This window comes from Nuphar pumila, chromosome 14 (genome assembly GCF_984573655.1).
Source record: "Nuphar pumila chromosome 14, dmNupPumi1.hap1.1, whole genome shotgun sequence".
In the NCBI taxonomy this organism is placed as follows: Eukaryota; Viridiplantae; Streptophyta; class Magnoliopsida; order Nymphaeales; family Nymphaeaceae; genus Nuphar; species Nuphar pumila.
In genome coordinates, this window is record NC_143262.1 from 758,806 (window position 1) to 785,767 (window position 26,962).

Below are 26,962 nucleotides of genomic sequence, written 5' to 3' on the forward strand. Positions count from 1 at the left end.
GATCTCCTAGATAGCCTATCCTTCATCTTTATCCCCTCCTAGAAGGATCCCAATCCATCTAGAAATCCTTTAAAGAACCCATTCCTAAAAGGATTACGCAAGTAGGAGTTTTAGATAGAGAACTTGGAATCTCAACTCAAAAGGGATTTTCTGAGGAGCTCTATAAATAGGACGACCATAAGGCTCCTAACCCCCATCTAGGATCCATCTAGAGCTCATCTAGGAATAACTGAAGATCTATCTACCACTCTTGAAGTTATCCTAGGTCACACACATCAAAGGGGAAGCTCTGGCCAACCGAATTAGCAAAAGCAAAGAAGAAAGCAGAACTCCAAGCCCAAAAAAAAGTAATTCTCATCTTCATATTAAATTTTAAGTGTTCTTCTAGTTCTTGCATATTTCTGGATTTTCAGCATTTTCAGCATTTTTCATACAAATGGTAAATGTATAACAAAAAGCTAGAGATAAGTTGTGGGTGATAAATACAAACATATTAACTGAACTGAAAAAAAGTAACATGGCATAAAAAAAACTTCTACAACGAGTATCAAGGAATAAAACTCAAAAATTTTATGCGGTACATTCCAAATATTGAACTTATTTCAAAACCTTTTTTAGGTATATAAGTAGTTAAGCCTTCAATTTTGTATTATACTGTATAAAATTTAAATGAGAACATTATAAAAAACAGAACACTCAAAATCCTTGCTTGTGGGAATTGATACTCGACAATTGATAATACTAAGGGTATGTTTGGTTGCATTCAAATGTGATTTGGAATCTCATGCAAATGAGAGAATGAATCGCATTTGCACAGCTAACCAAACATGTGATTTGGAATCTTATGACAGCTAACCAAACATGTGATTTGGAATCTCATGCAAGAAACAGAATGTTATTTGAAATTACATTTGAAGTGAATCTCATGTGATTCCAAATCACATGGTGGAATATGTGATTTGAAATCATGCGACTTCAAATCACATTACATTCCATCTCATGTGATTCCAAATCACAGGAGATGCAACCAAACGTACCCTAAATATATTGTAGGAACAACATTTAAATCTTTCTCAGGTGCAATACTAAACCTATAAAACAATAATATTAGTGGAACAATGGATGGCAAATCAGAAAACATACCAGAATATTACGGCATTCTTGATGAGAAGATCCAACTGGAGGACAGGAAACACCCTCTCGGAAATCATGTTGTCTCAAAGTCCCATCTTCACTGGCACTCCATACTACATTAGGATTTCCATCTTCAACCTTGGCCATTAATGCAGAAAGACCACAGGACGGGATCAGTAGCAACAAAGTAAATACAAAACCTAGCAATTGAATACATCTCTTCATCTTTGATAGAAAACTCTGCTAATCATCAAACTCAATAGTTTTTTTCATAAATTCTTCACAGCACTATGACTAAATCTTACGAGATGATGGTTGATCTGTGTGTGCAGGCTTGGGCAAGCACGAATACAATACAATGACATGCTTTTCCGGATTATGGAAAAATAAGAAAAACCCAACAAAAAATGGGCTAGCAAACAGGAAAACACTCAGAAACTTGTGATGAGACACAATCTTACAGCTAGCTTCTTCACCCTCCTTGAGTGACAACGAAATAGTGCTGATGGTTCAGAAGTGTTTATGTCAGGCCTGCTTCCACTTAAGCGAGAGATACGAAATAGACGAACCTGAAAAGACATCAGTAAAAAGACTTCTCCCACAGATTACCCAAAAAAAAATCAAATGAAAAAAAAGGAACAGTTAAATGGTGAAAGGCAGATATACAACAGTAAATCACCTCTGCATCTCCAGCCCCAGACACAACAAGATCATCTGATGTTTCTGGCACAAATTTTGTGCAGAATATGTTTGCTGAATGGCCAGTCTCAATACTGTGCAGAAGACTGTTACTGGCATAGCTCCAAATATTTACCTGATGGAAAACCAAAAGCACATGAAGCCGAAATTCAGTCCTGACGGGCTGAAAACCTGCAACTACCACTGCTTCAAGGCATGCATCTCATAAAAGCCCTAAGAGGATCAAATTACAGAATATCCTGATGCTACTATTGAACAAAAGAAGCATAGTCTAAATAATTACAAGTATATTATATACACATTATTTACATCTGAATTTGCATGTCAATTCATGCATACTAAACCAATTTTCAAGATGATCACCATGACCATAAACTCACTGTACGCATGCATTTACATTGTTGTTAATGCCTGCAGAACTAAAATACAGGAGTCTCTATTATGAACTCAAAAATTGGAGGCTTGCCACCAAAGAACATTATCTGCATGAAAGAATGAAGGTGAACTTTGAATTCTGACAGAGTTCTCTTCATCAGGATGTCTCAAACAGCAATAGTCAGCCAGTGCAATTAAAGGAAGGCCAGAGAATGTCAGGCTACAAATCTTCAAGGTTCCATTTAGAAAATCCTTCAAATTGTCCACACTCCAAAATAACACCTCATTACATATAAAATACCTCTACAAGAATACATATTTCATGTTAGGGACCTTTAGAGGTCATGTATACCAAACAAAATCAATAGAATACTGAAATTATTTCCACAACAGTTCCTAAATACTCTGAATTATAACAGAGATCCCAAGGTTATTTACAGTTGTACAAAATAAGAATGGTTGCAAGCAACACCATAAGCAGTGTTTTTAAGAACATACAATCATGTGGAAGTAAAAATGGAAGAGCTTCATGGAACTCATGCACACTCATTACCAAACCAACCAAAAAACATCCCTGATTTTTTTTAACCTCAAATAGATAGTAACCATAGTAAAATGCTGTCATGAAGGCCTACATCCAAATGCCTATCCTATGAACTTTTACAAAGTAAAATCTGCCAATCTTCTTCTCCAACTCCAATCCAGTTGTCTGAAAAGATAAATATTAGGAACAGTGGGAAATCGTAGTCAATGAATCACAGCTGCAAGCGCCACTAAAGAAGATGCTTTTGTCAGGTTATGGAATAATTATATATCAACACATGTGCTAGTATCCATATAAAGATATGATATTACTGCATGAAATGTGTTGGACATGTTATGAAGTAAATTATATATACAAAGTGAGCCTGAACAAGCTCATATGAAGTTTCAAGATTTTTTTCTCAAGAATATAAAACATACAGATACTTCCATAACAATAACGATATCAGTTCATTGCTTTTACATCCTATCTTAGAAAAAAATAAAAAAGCTGCATAAACATTTGGGACATAACATGGTGGCTCTTCAGTAGCAGACCAAAAAAAAATTGCAGGTCCTAGCATTTGCAGAAAACAAAGTACCCGTGAATCATCTGAGCCAGATATCAAAAGCGAGCCATTTGAGTTCCAGGCCAATGCATTCACACAACCTTGATGACCCTACACAAGATGTGTGAGATGTTAAGATCTGGACAGAAATGGATCATAGTGTAAGCAAAACAAATAAATCTTTAAAAGACATTTCCTCCAAGTAAAGTTCTGTATATGAGCCAGTGAAAAACATGCCAATAGAGGCCAAGAAACAGCATAAGTTATTGATCTTATGATGTCTCATGGATAAATAGAGACATGAAAAGAGAAATTCTATAAATCACTTCACAACATGGATAAGCAACATACTTCCTCAAGAATTTATCTGTACTTTTGTGTCTATAAACAGGTTCAAGTTTGGTACTAAATAGTAGCACCAAGAAGCACAAACAATAAAGATATCATCCTTAATTATCTCCTAAAGAACAAATTTATGTGGCAGTAAATAGTAGCCCAAGAAGTACAAATAACAAATGAAAGGTCCTAGTTACGCTTTGAGGAGCAACAAAATATGAAGTTGTAACGCAGCCCAAGCTCCACATTAATAAGTTAGGCAGTGAGAAAATGTATATCAAAGGCTGGTGATAGTGCAACACTCAATAAAGATAGTCAGCAGCAATTACCCGTATTGGCTTTAACTGAATCACTTAAGGACATAAATGGAAGCACATGCGCCAAAACGGGAACATATGAAACATTTAATGAGAAAATGGCTAGGCTACAATACATTTTCACTTGATTTCCACATATTTACCATTGTACTAGTAATAACTATCCTAGAACATTTCAAGAAGCAAGCAGAAATTACATGGCATGAAGCAACAAATGTTGGAACACAATACTTGCATATGTGGCACCCGGGGGATAGATCGGAGCAAGTATAGCAAAAGAGTATGCTGAAAAAAGGTAATAGGCTATTATGAAACAATTAACCTAGGTGTGTAACGCCGTGGAAAAAAAAATCGCGTCCGACTCGTGTCAGACACGTGCCATGCACGTGTCGGACACGTGTCAGGGTCTGAACCCCTGTGTCGGGCTCGGATCCGGGCTGGACCCGAGCTCGAGCCGACCCGCGCCCCGGCTTCTCGAATTCTCGAGAAGTCGGTGTCCTTAAAAGGACAGCGTCTCGGGCGAGGGGCAGAACCCCTCGTCGCTCCTCTCTCCTCTACTCCGCCCCCCTCACGTTGCCGCCGGCGACTGGAGACGCCGGCGAGCAACTCCGTCCGGCGGGCTTCCCGGCGACGCTAGCACCAGCACTCCCCTCTTCGTCCTCGGTGTCGCAGGATGTCGTCGATCGACGTCGACGGCGACCTCTGAGTTCCGGCGACCAGCGATCCCCCCCCCCCTGCGGCCACCGACGTCAGCCACTCCTTGCCAGCCACCCTTTCTTCCTCTTTGCCTCCTCGTCACTAGTAGTTGCAGCCGGCAATCGAAGCCGACAGCGGCCTCCGAGCGTCGGCGACCTTCGAGCGCTGCCACCAACGACGCAAGCATCCCTCTTAGTCTCTCCTTCTGCCTCCAGCGAAGATCGAGGTTGCACCAGGGACCCCGAGCACCGACGACTCGCCGTCCGCCTTTGCTTCCGTCTGGGGTGCTGCAGCCGCCGCCGTTCGTCGCCATCGACCGCCTTTATCTCTCCCCTTCGTCGATGTCCCCTTCGTCGGTGTGAGGCCTTGTCACTCCCTCTTCTCTGCTATGATCGGCGACCGTGTTGACGACCTTCAGCCGCCATTCCTCCCTTGTTCCCGATGTCCCCTCTCTTCACCAACCACCTGACGCTGGCGAACCCGAGAACCCCTTCGTCGACCGCGTTGTTGCGATTTTAGGAGGTAAACTCTCCCCTCTCCTTCTCTTCTGTGTTGGGTTGGTCGACAGGGGTCTGAGCCCCTTGTCGTCACCTCTTGTCGGCAGGGGGTTAACTCCCCTGCCTTCCTTTTTGGGGTTGATCGACAGGGAGGTTGAGCCCCCTGTCGTCACCTCTTGTCGGCAGGGGGTTAACCCCCCTGCCTTCCTTTTGGGGTTGATCGACAGGGGGGTTGAGCCCCCTGTCGTCACCTCTTGTCGGCAGGGGGTTAACCCCCCTTGCCTTCCTTTTGGGTTGATCGACAAGGGGGCTGAGCCCCCTGTCGTCGCCTCTTGTCGGCAGGGGGTTATAACCCCCCTGCCTTCCTTTTGGGAGTCAGTCGGCAGGGGGCTCTACCCCCTGCCTCTTTTTGTCTCAGCAGGGGGCTTTGTCCCCTTGTCCTTGTGCCTGCCGGCATGGGGCGAGGCCCCCTTGTCATTACTCTTGTTTTTCGGTAGGGGGTTTCGGCCCCTGCCTTATGTTATTGTCCCGGCAGGGGGCGGAGCCCCCATGCTTTCTTGTTGTTTCTTGGTAGGGGGAGAGGTCCCCTTGACTTTGTGTTGCTTCTCGGCAGGGGGCTTCGCCCCCCTACCTTCTTTTGTTTGCCGGCAGGGGGCTAGCCCCCCCTGCCTCCAGTTGTTTCCCCTGCAGGGAGCGGAGCCCCCCCTGCTCTGTTGTTGCTCCTCGGCAGGGGGTTCTGTCCCCCTGCCTCCTGCGTTTTGCCAGCAGGGGGAGAAGCCCCCCTACTTTCCTGTTTTCGAGCAGGGGTTTTCCCCCTGCATTTCATTGTTCTCCGGCAAGGGGCTTTGCACCCTTGCCTTGTTCTTGTTGCCGGCAGGGGGCTGCGCCCCTGTCGTGTTCTGACAGGGGGTGTTTCCCCCTGCCTTGTTGCGGCGGGCGTGGCGGGGAGCCTCTGCTCCCTCCCCTGCCTTTCTTTGTGCTGGCAGACAGGGAGCTCCTGCTTGTGATCATCGCAAAAAATTTTCTCTCGTTCCTCTTCTCCTTTCTCTTTGCCTTTCTAACATCTATTCCCTTTTTGAAGGGGAATAACAGATAGGAAAGAAGAGAGAATGAGAATAGGAAGAAGAGAGAGGAACTCTTTTGCGGGGTCTCACTTGACCTTGATTTGAAAATATTTAGGAAATCACTCGCCTCCGATTTTTAAAATATTTGCGGAAAAAATGGAGAGACGGGATTCGCTCGTCGGTACGAGGTTCGACCATTCCTGGCGCCTTTACCAAAGATAATCGAACCAAGGATCGAATTTATGCCTTTTGCTTTGCTGAAATATCATCTAAGAATTTATCCTAAGTCTAAATGCACAAAGAATCATGCTTGTGTAAATGCAAAGATGTATGCTCTTTTGAAAATAATTTGAAAATTTCCAAGTTTTCTGAGATGAACTTGATGATGGAGTGAAGAAATGATTCAAAGAATTTGATTTGATTTTAGATTTTGAATCCAACTCAGGATTTGAAATGGATCGGAAAGAAGAGACTCGAATTTCCAAGTCTTGGAATGATCAGGATTTAGAGAGATAAATCTGTGGAAAAGGGAATTTACAATTGAAATTTTTGAAATAAGAATGATTCTTCAAAGTGATCATGGACTTTGAATTGAGATTGATCTTCAAGAATCGATTTTGAATTTAATATCTAAACAAGAATTGATTTTGAATTTAGATTTTGAGAAATAAATTTGAAATTGGCTTTGACGATTGAAATTGGAATTGGTTTTAAAAATGAAATTTTGATTTGAAGTTTAATATCCAAGATGGAACTGGATCTGAGATCTGAGATCCAAGATTGGATCCATATTCTGGAATAGGAATGGATCTGAAGTCTAAGATCCAAGCTGTAGTTGAATTCTGGAGTCCTAAATGGAATTGGATCAGAGGTCTAGGATTTGAGATGAAGTTGGACCTGAAATCTGGATCCTAAAGGAGAATTGGACTCTGGACCCTAAAATGGATTTTGGATCTAAAGTCTGAGATCCAAGATGGAGTTGGATTTTGAATCCTAAAATGGGTTTTGGGTCCTGGATCCTAGTTGGGAATTTGGATCTGAAGTCTGAGATCCAAGGTTGGGTTGGATTCTAATTTCGGATTTTGATTTTGAAAGTCCAGATGGGACTTTTTGAAAATGGGTCTGGGTTTTGAAAACACACATTGAATCTAAAACTTGGGAAGAATCGAATTTTGAGATTTTTAGAATCAATCTTAAACTTCGATTTTGATTTTGAGAAGCATTTTGAAGATAAAGAATAATTTTAAATCAGAAAATGAATCAGAAACTTCCAAGTTAAATTGAACTTTGAAGTTTTGAATTTTGATTTGGAAATTGAAGTTTTGAATATAAAATGAATTGGAAATTTCAAAGTCAATTTGGAAATTGAATTTTTGAATCTTGAAAATGAGATAGAATTTGATTTTGAAATAGAAATTTGAAGAAAGATATTCAAGATCACTTGGGTTTTTTGAAAAAAGAATTTTGAAAATATGATGTTATTCTATCTTAAATGATGAATGAAAAGAATTTTGAAATTGGATTTAAAAATCTTATTTTATTCTTTAAATGAATTAAAATAAGATTAAAGATATAATACATCCTTGACTATTGTCATTGAATGTATTATATAATAATCATATTTAAATTCAAGTGAAGAATAAAACATATTTTGGTGCTTTTATAGAGTTTAAAATGAAATTAACTCTCAATATATCTTGACTATGGTCATTGATATATATTTTAAGTTAATTTTAAGTTAAACTCTAATAAAAGAAGAAAATATTTTGAAAAATATGATGATTTTTGAAAAGGATCCAGTGTAGATCCAATGTTATTCCATAAAAGATGAAAATCCTAAGTTTTGTTTACATCCTGACTATGGTCATTGATGCAAATCATCAACTTAGGATTTAGTCACCTCCTATTAGAATGGTGCACATGTCATTCGTGTTCCATCATGTGGAAAATTTTAAAATAAAAGGAAGAATATCATGAACAAGCAATCTTAGAAGATGCACGTGCTCATATATTCTATGCTAGTACAGGAAATGGAAATTTCTCATTATACTCTAGCTATTACAACTCTTGAGATTGAAATTACAACTTTCTAAACTAGGGAAAGAAATAATATTTTCCCTACATTTCCTGTAGAACAAGGTTAGTGTGGAAATATGAAAAGACAATGGAAAATTTTTAGACAAAATCTAAATATTATGCTTTTATTAAGTGAGAAATGTCTATGTGAATGCCTTCACTTAAATGTATATGGAAACGTACATGAAGAGTATATGTGAAGACATGTATATACGCATGTTCGTACAGCTGATATTCTATGTAAAACATAAATGCACACGCATTACATACATATGGTACATAATATTTATGCTTATATGCGAACATTATCAATATATAACAGATGAGATGCATGAGTAACGCTGAATCAATTCTTGTAAACATAGTAACTTATCACAGGTAGACAATGAATGATATGGTGCAAAGATTGAATTGGAAAGGTATGGAAATGGGTGACAGGTGAAGGGGCTGATGCACATGAAGCAAATAACCTTTAATGGGAAATAGATGGGCATATACTAATAAGGTATGATGCTAAAAAGTGAAAACAAAAGCTGATGTTGCAGAAATTGGAGGATAATGGTGGCCGATAATCATTGATGGCAATACCCATCAAAGGGACTACAACAACAACAACAACAACAACAACAACTACGCCTTCATCCCAAAACCATTGGGGTCAGCGATATGAACCAAAAAAGAAATTCATTTGGGGTCTTCCACATGAATCCTTTTCCTCCAATCATTTCTATCCAATGCCATGTCCTCGGTGAGGTTCAAAGCATTCATATCTTTTCCTATCATCTCCATCCAAGTCTTCCTAGGCCTACCCCGACCTCTTTTAACTAATATATTTTCCCATTTCTCCAACCTTCTAACTGGAGCATCATTAGGCCTTTGCCGAATATGTCCAAACCACCGTAAACGATTCTCTCGCATCTTATTTTCAATGGGTGCAACACCTACCTTCTTACGTATCTCCTCGTTCCGAATCTTATCTTTTATTGTATTTCCACACATCCATCTAAGCATCCGCATCTCAGCTACACTCATTTTTTGAATATGATGTCTCTTGGCAGCCCAACATTCCGAACCATATAGTAAAGCGGGTCTAATAGTTGTCCTATAAAACTTTCCCTTCAACCGCAATGGCATTCTACGATCGCACAGCACTCCAGTTGCACTTTTCCATTTCATCTACCCAACCTTTATCCTATGATTTACATCCCCATCAATTTCTCCATACTTTTGAATGATGGATCCCAAATATTTGAAATAATCATTCACCGGTATTTCTTGCTCACCGAGCTTCACTACACTCCCATCACTACTTCGTTGCTTACTAAACCGACATTCCATATATTCCGTCTTACTCTTACTCAACTTAAAACCTCTAGCTTCCAATGTTTGTCTCCATAATTCTAACTTAGCATTAACCCCAGCTCTAGACTCATCAATCAAAACAATATCATCAGCAAACAACATACACCACGGTACATTTTCTTGAATTGATCTCGTAAGCTCATCCATCACTATCGCAAATAGGAAAGGGCTTAAAGCAGATCCTTGATGTAACCCAACCGTTATCGGAAAATTGGTTGTCACCCCTCCACAAGTGCGGACATTGGTTACTACTCCTTCATACCCATCAAAGGGACTATCTATCATAAACCCCAGACTATTTGACAATCTGGGAATGGTACCTACCTGTCAACTCAGTGATTAAGTATGGAATGTTCAACCTTGAAATCTCTCACTGCGGATATGATGATCCAGATGGCCCTGACTAATGTGATCAAGCGTTGATGTCCCTTTTGGAGGTTGAAGATGGATGCGTGAATCCTCAGGGAGCTCTCTTAACTCTGCTATGGGGTCTCCGGTTGCTGAGGACAAGGAGGGAGAAGACGATCCTTCCCGAAAAAAAGGAAACCAGCAAGCGCCAATGGAGAGCGAGAATGATCGATGATCCCCTCTTTCCCTTCCTGTGCATACTCTTATAGGAAAACCGAAGAAGACTCTGGAAGGGCGAGTCAGTTGAGGATCAACGGGTGAGAGAGAGGCAGACGATCGAAGGGTCGACCCCTTTGGGAAGGATCGAGAAGAAGCTTCCGTTAGAGATGAAGGGTGGAGGATGGGGGAGGCCTGCGATGTTGATGCGACGGAGAAGCCCCTGGAAGAGCTCCCAGAGGGTTCGTGAAGGAAGGCCGAGAGGAACCGATGCGTCTGCTCGATTTTTAAAGGGGCCCCTTTTGGTTTCAAAATTTTCACGAAAGGGGTTAGTTTAAAAGATTATTCTAAAAGGGTTTAAAAATCGTTTTTAGCAATTTTTCTTTTGGCACTTTGGAAAAAAAAATTGTCATTTTCTTTGGGTTTTTTGATGATTTTTTTTGTTAGTTTGGAAATAAAACTCTAAAACCTAAACGGTATGAGAGACAAAACTATTTTTTTGTATTTTTGAGAAATATTTACAAAAAGAGGAGTTTTCTGAAAATTTAGGTTAAATTTCTTCAGAAAATGAGTTTGGATTCAAAATTTAAGAAGATTTTCGAGTTTTTAACCTCGAATTTGAGGAATATCGAGCAATGAATCCAAACGGATGCCGGATGGACTGTCCAAGCTATTCCAAAAACTATTTTTGGTATTTTTATAATCTCCACTTGAAAGTTGGACAACGAGGCTCAGATTTAGATTTTGGTAATGAATCCGGATCCGAACTAAGTCAGATGTATAAGAATGAATTTAATTTCAATAAAATCTGAGAAATAACTGGGATTTAGATTTAAAACTGACTTGATTGCTCAAAAAAATGGGGTCAAGGGCAAAAAAGAAATATTTACAACATTTTGAAAATTTTAGGGTGTTCACAGATGCCCCTCTTTGCTACTAAGCTGGTTGAAGGCCGAGCTTAATGGCAAAGAAACACTCCAAATTTTGAAAAATGCCCCAGTTAGCCAATCTGAACTGGGTGTGGAAGAATTATTTTGGAAAACATAGCTTTTCAGGCTAGAAACCTTATCCTGAATGGTTCTTGGGGAGACGAAATCCTCGAAAATGATATGACTGAACAATAGAAATGAGGAAATCGTGATGGGACTTTGGGTGAAGATCCCGAGAATGGTGAAGGATAAGAATTTTGATCAAGTTTCGTGGGTGAGACAAGATCAACCTTTTGGAATGACTCAGGTTTAGCCCTTCTTAACCTGGATGGGACGGAGATAGATCAGGATAATTTGGATGGGGAAAGGAGTATAAGCGGACCTCGATGAGACATTTTTGAGAGAAATGCCTCGTGAGATGAAACTCAAGTATGATCCTTTCCTGGATGGATATATATAGTGCATGAATTCCTTTGTAGGGAAAAGCCATGATGGGAGGATTACCTCGTCGAAAGACGACCCTACGGAATCCTCAAACGAAGAAACCGTGATGGGATAACGAAATGCATCGCCAAAGCGAGATTCAGGTTTAACCCTTGACCTGAGTGGGGCGATACGGAATCCTCGGATGAAGAAACGGTAATGGGACTAGAAAGGATATCCAGTCGGAACGAGACTCAGGTTTAACCCTAATCTGAATGGAAAGATACCTCGCGAGGCGAGGTTCAGGCTTAACCCTTAACCTGAAAGGGGCGACCATACGGAATCCTCGGGTGAAGAATCCATGATGGGACCTTCGGAATTTGGACGAACAAATCCAGAAGGGGTTTGCGAGAAGAGAAAACAAGGGATTCCCTAAAGCTTGGAAAAGGGATGATCTGAGGCGTCTCATTGCTGAGACTAAATCAGCTTTTAAAAAAACAGACGACCTCTCGCAGAAGGTTTGGGTGATACCTCAAGGAACGAGGTAACAGGTTTAATCCTTAACCTGAATGGATACAGAATCCTCGAAGAGCGGGGAAACTGTGATGGGACCTCTAGACTTCGCACAACAAGTCCAAGAGGGGTTTGCAAAAGGATGAAAATGGGGGTCCCTAAAGCTTGAAAAGGGATTGATCTTGGGTGTCTCATTACTAAGACTGAAAATAGTTTTTTACAATAACAAACCTTTTGCAGAAAGTTCAGGTTTTAACCCTTATCCTGAGCAAGAACGGTCTATGGTGGGACAGTGGGGAACACAGGGAAGTGTGCAGATCCAAGAGCGCTCAGATCAGACGGAAGGAAAGGACTTTCCAGTCCTAAGGAAGGATGACGTCAGGATACGTCAAAACAAACATCAAGTTCTTGCTTCATGTTGGGATAATGAGAAAATATTGTCAATAAGATGCCAAAATTGTAGTTGATTCAGAATGATTAAATTGTGCATGTATGTATGAAAATATCACCTCTTTCTACCTAGAGTATTAACTCTAATTGAGCTAACTCTGTAGAATCAAGAATTAAATTCAAATTTGTTGTTGTTGAGTTTCTTCAAGAAAGACATCAATTTCCTTGATATGAAAAGAGAGGAAACATTCTTAGCTTCATAAAAGCAATTGAGTGAAAAGATATTGATAAAAGAATTTCACATAGATAAAGATGATTTCTGGCAGTTTCGGGCAGTTTGATATCCTGAGGCTTTTCCCATGATGATCTTTTTGCACTCTTTTGAGTCATGGAGTTTTCTTGGGTTTTTACATCATCCTTCATTTTGGAGATGTCCTGACTTTTCTCTCTTTTTCGGGGAAGGGTACGTCAAGACTCCTTCATCTTGGAGATGCTCCGATCCTTCTTTTTCTTTCTCAGGAATTAGGCTTGATGATATTGTTTCTTGGGTTGAAATCTCTAGATGATAGCAGAAATCAAATATCTTTTAGGGTTTGTCGGGAGGCTCATCGCAGTCGCCTTCATCTTGACGGTGCTCAAAACGTTCCCTGGAAGGATCCTTCACAAACTCCTTCATCTCGAAGATGATCCTAATCTTCTTTGGTCCCGAGGGTCTAGCTCGCACATTCGTCTTCACCTTGACGACAATTGAGAGATCCCTTTTGCGAATATTTGATTGCAACTCAAATGACTGAGGAGATATGGATTGGGTAGGTTCTTTTTTTACTGCCCAGGATATTTCCATTGTCTTACTGCCAAGAGAATGATCTTTAAAAATGTGTCATAGCTATGATCAATATCAATTCGCTTATGGGTTTTCAACATCATTGAATTTTTCCTTTGTCGATCATATCGAAGATTTTTCTGCATCCTTTTGGTTGACCAACAGAAAAAGCTTGAATTCAGTTCTTATTTCGCAAAAGTCTTGCTCTTTTGGAAATAATACCAAGGGTAGTTGGAGGAAATTCTTTATGTGATGAAAGCTTTGAGATCAACAATGACTTTTGATAGCAAATTGGCAAAATATTCTTGAAATCCTTGATGAATGTAATCGCTTGACAGCCGATCGACACGTCCATGGCAAAATTCTCCTCTTTTTTTCCCCAAAAAGAGAGACTCAGACTTAGCCCTTACCTGAATGGGAAGTTGGAAATACGCCTCTCGTCCCCAAAGAGGAGGTGTTTGCAAAACAGAATTTTTAAAGAGAAATTAAGTTTTCGTCAAAACTCCCTATCTCTAGGCTTCTCTTATGGAAAGGTGGCCGAAAAACAAAGTTGAGAAAGTATCACAGAGGAACGAGTTCATCACACTCTCCCTAGAAGAGGGTCCTCCGTGAAGGGGTTGGCCAAAGATGAAAAAAAAAACGGGGGCCACAAGAAGAAAGGAGCTTTCGTCGAAGCTCTCCCTGGAAAAAGGGTTCTTTTGTGTAAAGTTGGTTGTTGTTTTGCAAACTGTTCGCGAAGAAAACGAGTCCCTTAAAACTCTCCCTGGAAGAGGGTTCTTGCGAACGAAAGATGGTTGTATGCGAAAGGAACGAGCTCCCTCGAACTCTCCCTGAAGAGGGTCCTTCGCAAGAGAAAAAGATTGGTTTTTGACAAAATGATAACCTGAAGGTTGAAATTGAGAATTTAGGACTTGAATGTTGATGATTGGTTAGTACGAAGACTGAACCTGGAGGGCTAACTTGATCGGTCAGCCAAACACTAGCATGAGCGCTAGATGTACGAGTACAAGCATTGGGTTTTTGAAAAACACACCAGTACACGAGCACTGGATTTTGAAAAATGCTCTAGTAAGAGCGTTGGGTTTCGAAAATGTACACCAGTACGAGTACTGGTTTTCGAAAGTGCACACCAGCACGAGCACTGGTTTATCAATGGAGAGTTTGAGGAAGAGACTGACATTCGAAGATACTTGAGAATTAAGCGAGAATGATTATCGGTGTTTCAGGATTATCCCTTATCCTGAAGGGAAAGTTAAGGTTTGTCCCTTAACCTGAAAGGGAATTTAAGAAGACTTTGGTCCAATACGAGCATTGGATTTAAAAGGGAAAATCCAAGTCGGAACTCGGAATCGCGGAAATGGAAGATAAAGGGGAAAACCCGAGTCGAAACCCAATTTTTCGAAATAAAAGAATGAATGGGAAAAATCGAGTTTTTAAAACTCGAATCTTCAAAGAAACGATCGGTTTCAACATGAGCGTTGAATCCGATAGGAAGCTTAAGTCGGAACCCGAGACTTCAAACGAAAATAAAAGGGGAAAACCCGAGTCGGAACCCGGATCTTCGAAATAATGATAAGATGGAAAATCCGAGTTTTGAAAACACGAATCTTCAAAGAATCGATCGGTTTCAACACGAGCGTTGAATCCAATAGGAAGCTCGAGTCGGAACCCGAGACTTCAAACGAAAATAAAAGGGGAAAACCCGAGTCGGAACCCGGATCTTCAAAATAATAATAAGATGGAAAACCCGAGTTTTGAAAAACTCGAATCTTCAAAGAAACGATCGGTTTTAACACGAGCGTTGAATCCGATAGAAAGCTCGAGTCGGAACCCGAGACTTCAAACGAAAAATAAAAAGGGGAAAACCCGAGTCAGAACCCGAATCTTCAAAATAATGATAAGATGGAAAACCCGAGTTTTGAAAAACTCGAATTTTCAAAAGAAACGATCGGTTTCAACATGAGCGTTGAATCCGATAGGAAGCTCGAGTCAGAACCCGAGACTTCAAACGAAAATAAAAAGGAAAAACCCGAGTCGGAACCCGGATCTTCAGAATAATGATAAAATGAAAAACCCGAGTTTTGAAAAACTCGAATTTTCAAAAGAAACGATCGGTTTCAACATGAGCGTTGAATCCGATAGGAAGCTCGAGTCAGAACTCGAGACTTCAAACGAAAATAAAAAGGAAAAACCCGAGTCGAAACCCGGATCTTCAGAATAATGATAAAATGAAAAACCCGAGTTTTGAAAAACTCGAATCTTCAAAAAAATGATCGGTTTCAACACGAGCGTTGAGTCCGATAGAAAGCTCGAGTCGGAACCCGAGACTTCAAATGAAAAATAAAAAGGGAAAACCCGGGTCGGAACCCGGATCTTTAAAATAATGATAAAATGAAAAACCCAAGTTTTTAAAAACTCGAATCTTCAAAGAAACGATTGGTTTCAACACGAGCGTTGAGTCCGATAGGAAGCTCGAGTCGAAAGCCGAGACTTCAAACGAAAAATAAAAAGGGAAAACCATGGTCGGAACCCGGATCTTTAAAATAAAAATAAAACAAAAACAAAAACCTGAGTCGGAACTCAGATGGGAAGGAAATAATTCCTACCCAAGAGTCGGATTTTGGAAGGATTGACAAAAGGCATGAATAGATTCCAACAATGAAGAAGATGAGAGATTCATTTGAGATCTTTGACTAATGATGGCCTAAGATTTGAATCTCTTTATGACGGCTTCAGAATTTTCCCTTATCCTGAAGGAGTATAGAATAAAATTTGATGTGAATTGAGGAATTTATAGGGAATAATTCAGGTTTATCTCTCAACCTGAAAGGGAAAAAGAATAAAATTTATAAAAATGGAGAAGAATTTATTGAAAATTTATTTTGGAAAAAATTCTCACGGGTGGCATCGGCCGATGCTTGAGATGAGTTGTCGATCTGAGCACCAGATCATTGACTCGGAATCCTCTCTCAATAACTGATTTGGCGTAGTGTCGAGCTATTCTCTGACGATAGGCTTGAGCGTGCTCTGCTGCCTTGAGCCTTTTCTCATCTAACAGATCAAGTTGTATCAAGCTCTGCTGCTGATACTGATCAAGTGGGAGTTCAATGAGCGACGCAAACTTGAGTGCGGGCTTCTGAACGTGAAGAGGTAATACTACTTCCGTTCTATAAACAAGCTCCGAAGGCGTAGCGTTGGTTGGGGTCCAAATCCGACACTGAAAAATAACTGGCATACAAAAGCACAATTCAACGTGCACAATCACAAGTCCACTAGGAACAATACAAAGTGCCTACAAGGGCTTACAACAAACATAAAAAATATGAGACTTTATTGATAATATGCTTAGCAAAAAGCATAAAAAGAATGGGGACAAGGTGTCCCTATTTATACACATCCACACGAGGCAAGAAGCCTTGGGAGCTACGATCATGAAAGGGTCCATTCCAGCCACGCTTCTCCCTGAACACATTTTGACTTCTTAATCTTGTTATCTTCACAATGATGCTTGATGGTTATCAAACATAATCGGTTTATGATCAGATTCCCTTGTTTTCCCATTTCTTTTTCCAGTGTCGGATTTGACCTGATTGGACCTATGCTCTGCAGCAGATCAGGCTTTACTACTTCCGGTTTCATGCCCATATATATGCTAGTAACTAGTTTGACTAATATGGTTAATAATAATTGTCCAAAATGTCAAGAAATAATAGCAATGCAGAACAGGAAATCAAGAAGCACCATTTTTTTAGCAGATAAAAAGCGCAAAGCACACAAATGAACCTGTATATGGTAGACAAAAGCATTAATACATGTGTAGAAGGCTTCTGATTCTCACAAACCTCTAATTCTTGTTCTAGGGACAGCCTTTGTATGAGAGAAGAGTGCATCTGCAATCTGTGAATTACATCCTACAGAAGCAAGAAAAGTATAAAAACGCAACCCTTATAAAATTCAAACAATCTGAATATTACATTAAATATGTCTCCCAGGAAATGAAAGCAAAAATATGAATAAGGATTTTTCTAAGATACTGAACATGAAAACTAGACAGGAAGTTAGAAGTTGTTGAGGAGCAATTTTGTCTACAAGCAAATGCTACAAGAGGAGGTAAATATATTTAATTGTATGCAATCGCATATCAAAACAAATTTTCTGATATTAAGCATGAAACCTGGTCAGAATAAACGATAGGACACAATTAGAAGCTATAAAGGGTTCTTATATCAGAAAAGAATGACAACACTCAAGTTCAGGGCTCCATGGTGGGGATATGGAATAGGAGCTAGCTGGGGGAGAGGTGGGGTGGAATGGGGAAAGATAATAGTAACTGCCAGTTGCATGTTTTCTTATAAGCATCCTCCGGAAAACAGAATTGTGGATAACAGTCATCTCATTGAGATATAACAGACAGAGGTTAGAACTCAGTTGCTCTTCAACATAACGGCAAAGAATTATTAAAATCAAACTGCAGTTGTAGTCAACCTGTTAAGTCACAAAGTTTAGCAGAACTGCAGAATATAACATTAACAAAAGGAAACCTTAGCCAATGGGAAGCAAAAGTTTCATTAAAAAGGCGGCTTAGAAAGCAACCTCAAGCATATACATTTCGAAACTGAAATTAGTAATTACAAAATATTGTACAACTTATCACACATATGGCAATAGACTGTAATACAGGGTCATATGTTTATGCATCGGGTAATAAGGCAGCCATCAAGGCACAAAGAATTGTTCATAGAACAAATATCTCCCATCACTAAGCATGAACGAACCAAATGGCACAATGAAGGCAAAGAACATACCTAACCTCATGAAAATTTTAAATTAAAATGGCTTCAATAGGATTTTCATCTTCCAAATTTTATCTTCAAGGACTCCCAAAAAGCAGCCCACATCTCTTATTCAATTCCTACATACAGGATCGTGTTACGGACAACTAGGTGAAATTCTATGGGAGAATGAGTGGCTAAAAATAACACTAATGCCTTTCTTCCATAGGAACCACTAAGTAACAACAAGCCGCAGGTGCCAACTTACACATTATCTCTCTTGCCGAATCCAGTGTTAGAAAAAAAAGGGCGGGAATAAGCGTTAGATGATTGTGATGGGCCAAGTTGGCGGGGCATTTCGGGGTTGTTTGATCCCCCATTGGATAGAAATTGCACTGGGAACGGGGGGATCTAACAAACTAAGGACGCGGTGGATGCACGGAACCGCAACCTTTTTACCCAGTAATTTTCGTTCTACCCCCTGTTAAGGTTAGAACGGGGATAGGGGGAAACGTTTAAAAAAAAATCAAGGGAGGGGTCCCCCGACTCTTTCTCTTTCTCTTTCTCTTTCTCTTTCTCTTTCTCTCCCTCGTATAGTTGGGCGGATTGCGTCGTACAATCCAAAACAAAGTTATCCGATCCATTATCCATGTGTGTTCATGTTGTCGCACACAATGTTAAACAAACTTTGGACACAAGGAGCACGGCTTCCTGTATAATTGAAACAAACATTGACCTTAGTACAGTTGTTACAGAACATGAGTTATGCCTGTTATGTTAGTTCAGTCCAATCTTGGACGAGCCATCAAACATCCCTTCAGAAACAGTGGACGTCCAACAAAGAGAATTCAGTCATAACTAAAATATAGAGGAGATTTGTGTTTAAGACCCATTTTTTTGCATATTATATTTTATTTCACGCACATTGATAAGGGTGAGATTGATCATTTCACGTTTGTCTTGCACTGTGTGCTAGGAGAGGGTGTTGTGTGTTCTCCCCCGAAGACAAAATCACGCGTTCCGATGTGTACGGAGGAATATCTTGAGACCCACGATAATTCATATGCCAATGTTACCCATGACGATTTTATAATAAAATAACATATAAAAAAGGTAGATATGTGGCTGGCAGAAATGTCCTCCCATAAAATAAATATTCGTTTGACGAAAATGTCTTCTCATAAATAACTTTGCATATTCCCGCAACTCTTATGATTGTCTGAGTCGAAACCCATCGGCTCCTTCAAGGGGACAGTGCCTGAGCTGAAGTTAGTAAAGCATATTCTCAAGAGTGCACCATTGCTAGAGTCTCTAAGAATCAACCTCAGTCCGAGGAAAATTGTGCAGTGGGCTGCTATTACTAATGAGCTCGTTTGCTTAGAGAGGATGTATCATCAGTTGCACATAGAATCATTTTGCAACAGAAAATGAACTCGACGATGAACGTTCTGGATCACCTTTTGACAACGCACCATCTGCTGTAACTGGAGCTCCCTTCGACGACGCACCCTTTGTTGTCGTCTGCTGCCGCCGAAACACCATTTGTCGTCGTCTACTGCCGTCGGAGCACCCCTTGTCATCGTCTATTACCGCCGAAGCACCCTTTGTCGTTGTCTACTCGTGAGAAATAGTTGAACTATCAGAGGAATCGGCATTCTGTCTATTGTTCATCATGATACCAAGGTGCAAGTGTCGAACTTAGTAGACAAAGAATAGTGATTTACAAAAGAGATAATGGTGGCAGTGTCAAACTGAGTAGACAGAGAGCAGCGATTTACAAAAGAGATCAGATTAGAGAGTAGCGATTTACAGTATAAATCAGATCAAAGAGTAGCGATTTACAATAGAAATCAGATCAGAGAGTAGCGTTTATAGTATAAATCAAATCAGAGAGTAACGATTTACAACAGAGATCTAATCAGAGAGTAGCCATTTACAGTGAAAATCATATCAAAAAGTAACGATTTACAGTAGAAATCAGATCAGAGAGTAGCGATTTACAACAGAAATCAGTCAGAGAGTAGCGATTTAAAGTAAAAATCAGATCAAAGAGTAGCGATTTATAGTAGAAATTAGATCAGAGAATAGCGATTTAAAGTAAAAATCAAATCAGAGAGTAGCGATTTACAATAAAAATCATATCAGAGAGTAGCAATTTACAGTAGAAATTAGATCAGAGAGTAGCGATTTCTACTGTAAATCGTTACTCTCTGATTTGATTTTCATTGTAAATCGCTACTCTCTGATCTGATTTCTATTGTGAATCACTACTCTCTGATCTGATTTTTACTGTAAATCGCTACTTTCTGATCTGATTTTCACTGTAAATTGTTACTCTCTGATCTGATCTCTATTGTAAATCGTTACTCTTTGATCTGATTTTTACTGTAAATCGCTACTCTCTAATCTGATTTTTATTATAAATCGCTATTCTCTAATCTGATCTCTTTTGTAAATCGCTGCTCTCTGTCTACTCAGTTCGACGTTGTCATCATTATTTCCTCTATAAATCACTATTCTTGGTCTACTCAGTTTGACGTTTGCACCCTGGTATCATGATGAACAATAGACAAAATATCGATTTCTTTGATAGTTCAACTATTTCTCAAAAGTTGACGACGACAAATGGTGCTCAAGCAGCAATAGACGACGACAAAGAGTGTTCCGACGGCAGCAGACGATGACAAAGAGTGCTTCGGCGACAACAGACGATGACAAAGGGTGCTTCAGCAGCAACAGACAACGGCAAAGGGTGCATCGTCAAATAGAGCTCCTGTTACAGCAGATGGTGCGTTGTCAAAGGGTGATCTGAAACGTTTAGGGCGAAATATTGTGAGGAGCTCCTGTTACAGCAGAGGAGTTTAGTGCTTAGGGCGAAAATAGAATGTTTGGAACTTTGGACTTTAAAGAGTTAATATCATCCTCTCTTTCCTGATGGAGGACATTTTTGTCCTTTTCTAGAATGGTCGTTTCATGACAGAAATGGCAAGAAAGGGTACTTAAGTATTTGCAATCGCACCGGACTCTGATGCTAACTGATGCCGACATGCACGGGGATAAGAGCCCCACGTGCTTACATACGTGGTACTCATTCATGCCCCCGAACACGCACCTGCATGTTGGGGGGGGGGGAGGGGGGAACATATAACCTGCTTCGGTGTGCTAGCATGCAATGCTAATTTACATCATGAAAAACAACCATAGTCTTGAACCATTCCGGGAAGTCTTTAAGGTTTGGCACGAAGATTATCTGTCAAGAACCGCTAAACATAGATAGGGCTATTCACCTCCTAGAATTTTCCAGGAGGAACATTCCAAGCATGTCAGCACGAAATGGCCAACATGATGTTGTTACCGGCTAAGCTTCCATCTTGTGTCGCTAATAGACCTCAAATATTGTAACTTAACATCCCACGGGCCCTCCCCATTATGAGACGGTAAATATCTTACACATCAAATCGTTGAATTTCTCTTACGCACGATAGCTATTACTCCTAGATGATTCCGTTCATCCAGTTATGAATTTGAATTGGTTATCAACGAAGTTTGCACAAAACGCTACATCTGACGTTCCATTACATACGGTTCACCCCTAAAACAATATGTAGAATAGGAAACATTAAAAAAGCATCTTAATAAACAGGATACAGAAATTCTGGCAATTCGAGTCTAATTTCGAGAGATGCCAAGCCTGTCGGTTAGGACGGTAAGGAAGAAAAACGCCGCTAAACTATGTAAATCCAATCGTGAATCAATCGGAGAACAGAGGAAACGCCAAATCTGATCCAAACGCATCACGGGAAGTTCACTCACAGAAGAGGGGGGCCAAAGCAGGAAATTGGGAGATGTTCTTTTTTTTTCTTTTTTTCTTTTTTTTTTCTTTTTTTCTTTTGGGGGGGGGGGGGGGCGGGGCAAAGCAGGAATGAAGAATGGAGGAGAGGAGAAGGATACCTGGCCAGGATCGATGTTCCGTGTGGCTAGTAAATCGGAGATGTTGCCATCGGGGAAAGCGAAATCCCTCATGTCAGCGACCCTTGGGGAAGATCCGACAGCCTCTCCAGCGATCTGATCGGACCTGATGACTAATTAAACGGAAAACACTGCAACCCCGGCTACAGCGACATAGCCCTTTCTGCCCGACCCCGACACCGCCATCTCTCTCGCTCTCTCTCTTCGTTATTTTGCCTTCTTTTTTGTGGGTTTGTTTTTTATTTGTTGGGGCTTTGGGGTGTCTCCTACTACTGCTTTGGGAGCTTCCCTCGTCCTGCGGCGGGTGCACACGTACCCTGGCCCTCGCCGTAAAGACCCCCGCTTGCTTGTCATGCGGCCCCAGCGTCGTGAGTGACGACTGACGAGACCCACCCAAGCCAGCGGCGCATCTCCCTGTGGGTCCCAGGATTTGACTCCCCACCACTCCCCATGGGTCCCACACGGCTCCTCCTTTTTCTGTTGGTAGTTAGGAGCGTATCGGCCTGTGTCAACCGATACGTATCGTATCAACCTGAATACAGATATGTTTTAATAAAAAATATAAAAAATGTTTAAGATTTATTTTTTAATAATTTTAGCACGTGTCACGTTCTGATTGACAAAATATTTTTTAATTATTTTTAGCCGATCAAAACGATTGACTTGGGAATCGGTGTTGGCCGTACACTACCCTGGAGCTGCGGGTTCCCGAGAGCCGATCCTGTAAAACGCTGGGTCCGCTCTCAGGGTTATCCGCTTTGGCGGTGAAGCTATAAAAGCTATGAAGGTACTACGAAGCAAAGAAAAGCCCTGAAGAGGACGATACCAGAGTGAACAGTCATTGACGACGCGTTCGTCAGCTCATGTTCAACATCAAAATGACCTTATCACGAATGTTTTTTTACCCTTTGGGAGAGGGTGATTGAGTCTAGGTTGAGGAAGGTTGTCATGATATCGGAGAATCAATTTGGTTTTATGCCTGGAAGATCAACTATGGAAGCTATACATCTTCTTAGACAACTTATTGAAAGATATAGAGAGAGGAACAAAGATTTGCATATGGTTTTTATTGATTTAGAGAAGGCATACGATAGAGTACCTAGGGACGTTCTCTGGTGGACAATGATGAAGAAAGGTGTTTCTCTCAAGTACATTAGTATAATTAAAGATATGTATGAAGGAGTAGTAACCAATGTCCGCACTTGTGGAGGGGTGTCAACCAATTTTCCGATAACGGTTGGGTTACATCAAGGATCTGCTTTAAGCCCTTTCCTATTTGCGATAGTGATGGATGAGCTTACGAGATCAATTCAAGAAAATGTACCGTGGTGTATGTTGTTTGCTGATGATATTGTTTTGATTGATGAGTCTAGAGCTGGGGTTAATGCTAAGCTAGAATTATGGAGACAAACATTGGAAGCTAGAGGTTTTAAGTTGAGTAAGAGTAAGACTGAATATATGGAATGTCGGTTTAGTAAGCAACGAAGTAGTGATGGGAGTGTAGTGAAGCTTGGTGAGCAAGATATACCGGTGAATGATTATTTCAAATATTTGGGATCCATCATTCAAAAGTATGGAGAAATTGATGGAGATGTAAATCATAGGATAAAGGTTGGGTGGATGAAATGGAAAAGTGCTACTGGAGTGTTGTGCGATCGTAGAATGCCATTGCGGTTGAAGGGAAAGTTTTATAGGACGACTATTAGACCCGCTTTACTATATGGTACGGAATGTTGGGCTGCCAAGAGACATCATATTCAAAAAATGAGTGTAGCTGAGAGGCGGATGCTTAGATGGATGTGTGGAAATACAATAAAAGATAAGATTCGGAACGAAGAGATACGTAAGAAGGTAGGTGTTGCACCCATTGAAAATAAGATGCGAGAGAATCGTTTACGGTGGTTTGGACATATTCGGCGAAGGCCTAATGATGCTCCAGTTAGAAGGTTGGAGAAATGGGAAAATATATTAGTTAAAAGAGGTCGGGGTAGGCCTAGGAAGACTTGGATGGAGATGATAGGAAAGGATATGAATGCTTTGAACCTCACCGAGGACATGGCGTTGGATAGAAATGATTGGAGGAAAAGGATTCATGTGGAAGACCCAAAATGAATTTCTTTTTTGGTTCATATCGCTGACCCCAATTGTTTTGGGATGAAGGCGTAGTTGTTGTTGTTGTTTGTTGTTGTACCGGAACACCACGAGAGGATCAATCGATAACCATTCATCCAACCCAACGAGCACTTAACTATTGCTTACCAGTTCAGAAAGATATGCAAATCATATAATGGAACTTATTACAGTTGTTGGGTACTACCAAAATTAGTGTGGCCAAAGTCGAACTTTCCCAGCTACTTTCATCGAAAAACAAAAAAAAAATCAAGTTTCTTTCTACTAAACTGCCGATTCTTATTTGTGCATCTTTCACTATTACAATACAAAAAGAATGCAATGTATACCTGCCCACCACGGGGTCACCGTGTGGTTAGGTTGAATTGTAATATTCAGTTTGTACAGGGACGTCGTCTGTTTGATTTCTAATTGGTTTATAAACGACTTGGTCATGGGTATGTATTTGCGGGATAAGCTGTCATTGGGTGTTTATGCTTTTGCTTATTTTTTACATGTCTCACAGTATCACGGGCCTATTTCGTTAATAGGCAAGTGTGGCACGATGTCTTTTTTTTTTTTTTTCGCTGCAAGCTTGGTTGTTCGTTTGTCTCTTGTGGAAACTTAGATAACTTAAAGTGCAACAAAGCAAAAGAAAAGGGAGAGAAAAATTGCAATCATCTAGAAGTAATCACAATAAAGGTAATCAAAAGAAAGTTCAACACATTTGCATTCATTCAAAATTTTTTTGTCTGTTGGCTTATTAAAGTTCAGATCTACGGGGTTAACCCTTCACGATATTGATTAACCTGAACCAAAGTGCAAAGGTGACCTAAAAAAAGTTACAAGTGACTCGACACTTTACATCAAGACTCAACCAAAGCAAAATACACTCTAGACATAATTGTACAAAGTTGGTCATAGGAGAACAACATCTCCCCTTCAAATCATATGTTGCTCTCAGTGCCATCTGTTTCATGGTAGGCCTCTGAATAACGGCCCTTCACCCAAAATATTGGCTCTCATGTCAACTCTATTGTCTTCTCCCACTGCACAAAATACTTTTTCGTTTTGCCCAAGTAATTGACCTTGTAGTGAAGGATCTTGCTGAGACTCTTCTCAGCCCGTTGTGTTGTCAAGGCCCTCTGTAGGATAGGAGCGTGATGTGGTACGCTACATTTTGGATCTCCCTCATTCACATAGAACGATTTTAGGTTGTACATGTGAAACATCGGATGCACCTTGAAGTCTGTGGGCAGGTCCAGCTTGTACGCTAGATTGCCCACTTTCTTAGTGATGGTGAATGGTCTCTCGTACTTCCTTATCAGTTTGTGGTGTTGCCTACGGAAGATGCATGTGCAATCCAGGTAAAGCTTCAGCAACACCTGGTTCCCAACAACAAACTCAACAGGCTCACGATGCTTGTCTGCCTACTTCTTCATCCTCTTAGCTACCTTATGCAGAAACGTCTTCGCCAGCTCGGTCTGCTTGGGTTAGTCTCAAACCAACTAATAGACAAAGGATGACCTTCCCTTCTTCTGTGCAGCTAGAGTATGCAGGGTCAGCGATTGCTGCCCCGTAACTATCTCAAATGAGTTGTGGCCTGAAGACTCACTCTTCTCAAGATTGTAGTAGAATTGGGTCACGTCTAGGTGCTTCACCCAATATTTTTGATTTGCACTAACAAAGTACCTGAGATACTACTCCAACAATCTGTTGATGCACTATGTCTGCCCATCGGTCAATGGGTGAAAACTTGTTAAAAACAGTAGATCGAAGCTAAGTAGTCGAAACACTTCACGCCAGAATTTGCCCATGAAGCGAGCATTGTGATCGCTTATAATGCTTCTTGGTACAACTCAGTGCTTTACAACATGCTTGATAAACAACTCTGCAGTTTTCTATGCAGGGCACTCTTTAAAAGTTGGGATGAAGGTGACATATTTAGACAAACGATCCGCCACCACCAGAATAGAGTTGAAGTCATCTACCTTTGGCAGACTAACAATGAAGTTCATGGAAATGATCTCCCATTGATGTTTTAAAATAGGTAGAGGCTTAAGAAGGCTGACAGTCTTTTGGTTGGTCTTCTTGTCTTGCTAGTAGATGAGGCATGTTTGCACATACCCCTCCACATCGCCTCTCATTTGCGGCCAATAATAGTCACGCTCAATGAGTGCTATGGTTCGCTTTTGACCTGGATGATCGGCCCATAATGTATCATGACACTCTTTAAGCAATTTGCGGCAGAGGTTTTTCTACCGAAGCACGAAGACACATCCTTTTTTTGTCATGAAGAGGCAGTCTCATAGCCAGAATCCTCGAGTCTTTTCTGCTTGCACCAGAGCGACAAGGTGTTGCGTCATTGTGTTCTGTTGCATTCCTTCATAGATGCAATTGAGCAATGCACCCTTTAAGTAAAATTCGGAAGGCTCCACCCGCGCAACCGTCAATTCTGCCTTACGACTGAGGACATCAACAACAACATTTGAACATTTGCCATTGATCTTGCTTGGCCATCAGCTTCTTCTGTGTTTGAAAATAGCTCATGGCATTATTGTTTGTCTTGACGACAAACTGGGCACCCAAAAAATAGTGTTGCCAGGTCCTGAGGTAGTGCATGATGGTCATCATCTCACGCTCGTGCATAGTATAGCGCCTCTATGTATCCTTCAGCTTCTGACTCTTGTAAGTAATTGAATATCCCTCTTGCATGATAACTTCGTTGATGGCAAAGGCTAAAGCATTTGTGTAGACTTCAAAGGGTCTTGTGTCGTCCAGCAGTCACAACACTGGTTTTTTCACCAGGACCTTCTTGAAGCC

At 40.6% G+C, this 26,962-nt stretch overlaps 1 protein-coding gene across 3 annotated transcripts in view; it reads right to left on the reverse strand.

Annotated features, from left to right (window-relative positions):
• Positions 1-22,436, reverse strand: part of ASG2 (transducin family protein / WD-40 repeat family protein) — a 146,981-nt gene extending 124,545 nt beyond the window's left edge. For all 3 annotated transcript variants that reach the window (XM_089988194.1, XM_089988196.1, XM_089988195.1), the window contains exons 1-6: positions 22,013-22,436; positions 17,132-17,200; positions 3,333-3,410; positions 1,814-1,948; positions 1,596-1,703; positions 1,144-1,272 (exon numbers count right to left, since the gene is read on the reverse strand). In XM_089988194.1, the coding sequence (XP_089844320.1) occupies positions 1,144-1,272; positions 1,596-1,703; positions 1,814-1,948; positions 3,333-3,410; positions 17,132-17,200; positions 22,013-22,084 (591 nt within the window). In that variant the 5' untranslated portion in view covers positions 22,085-22,436. The remainder of the gene's footprint in view (positions 1-1,143; positions 1,273-1,595; positions 1,704-1,813; positions 1,949-3,332; positions 3,411-17,131; positions 17,201-22,012) is intronic.
• Positions 22,437-26,962: the final 4,526 nt, after the last annotated feature.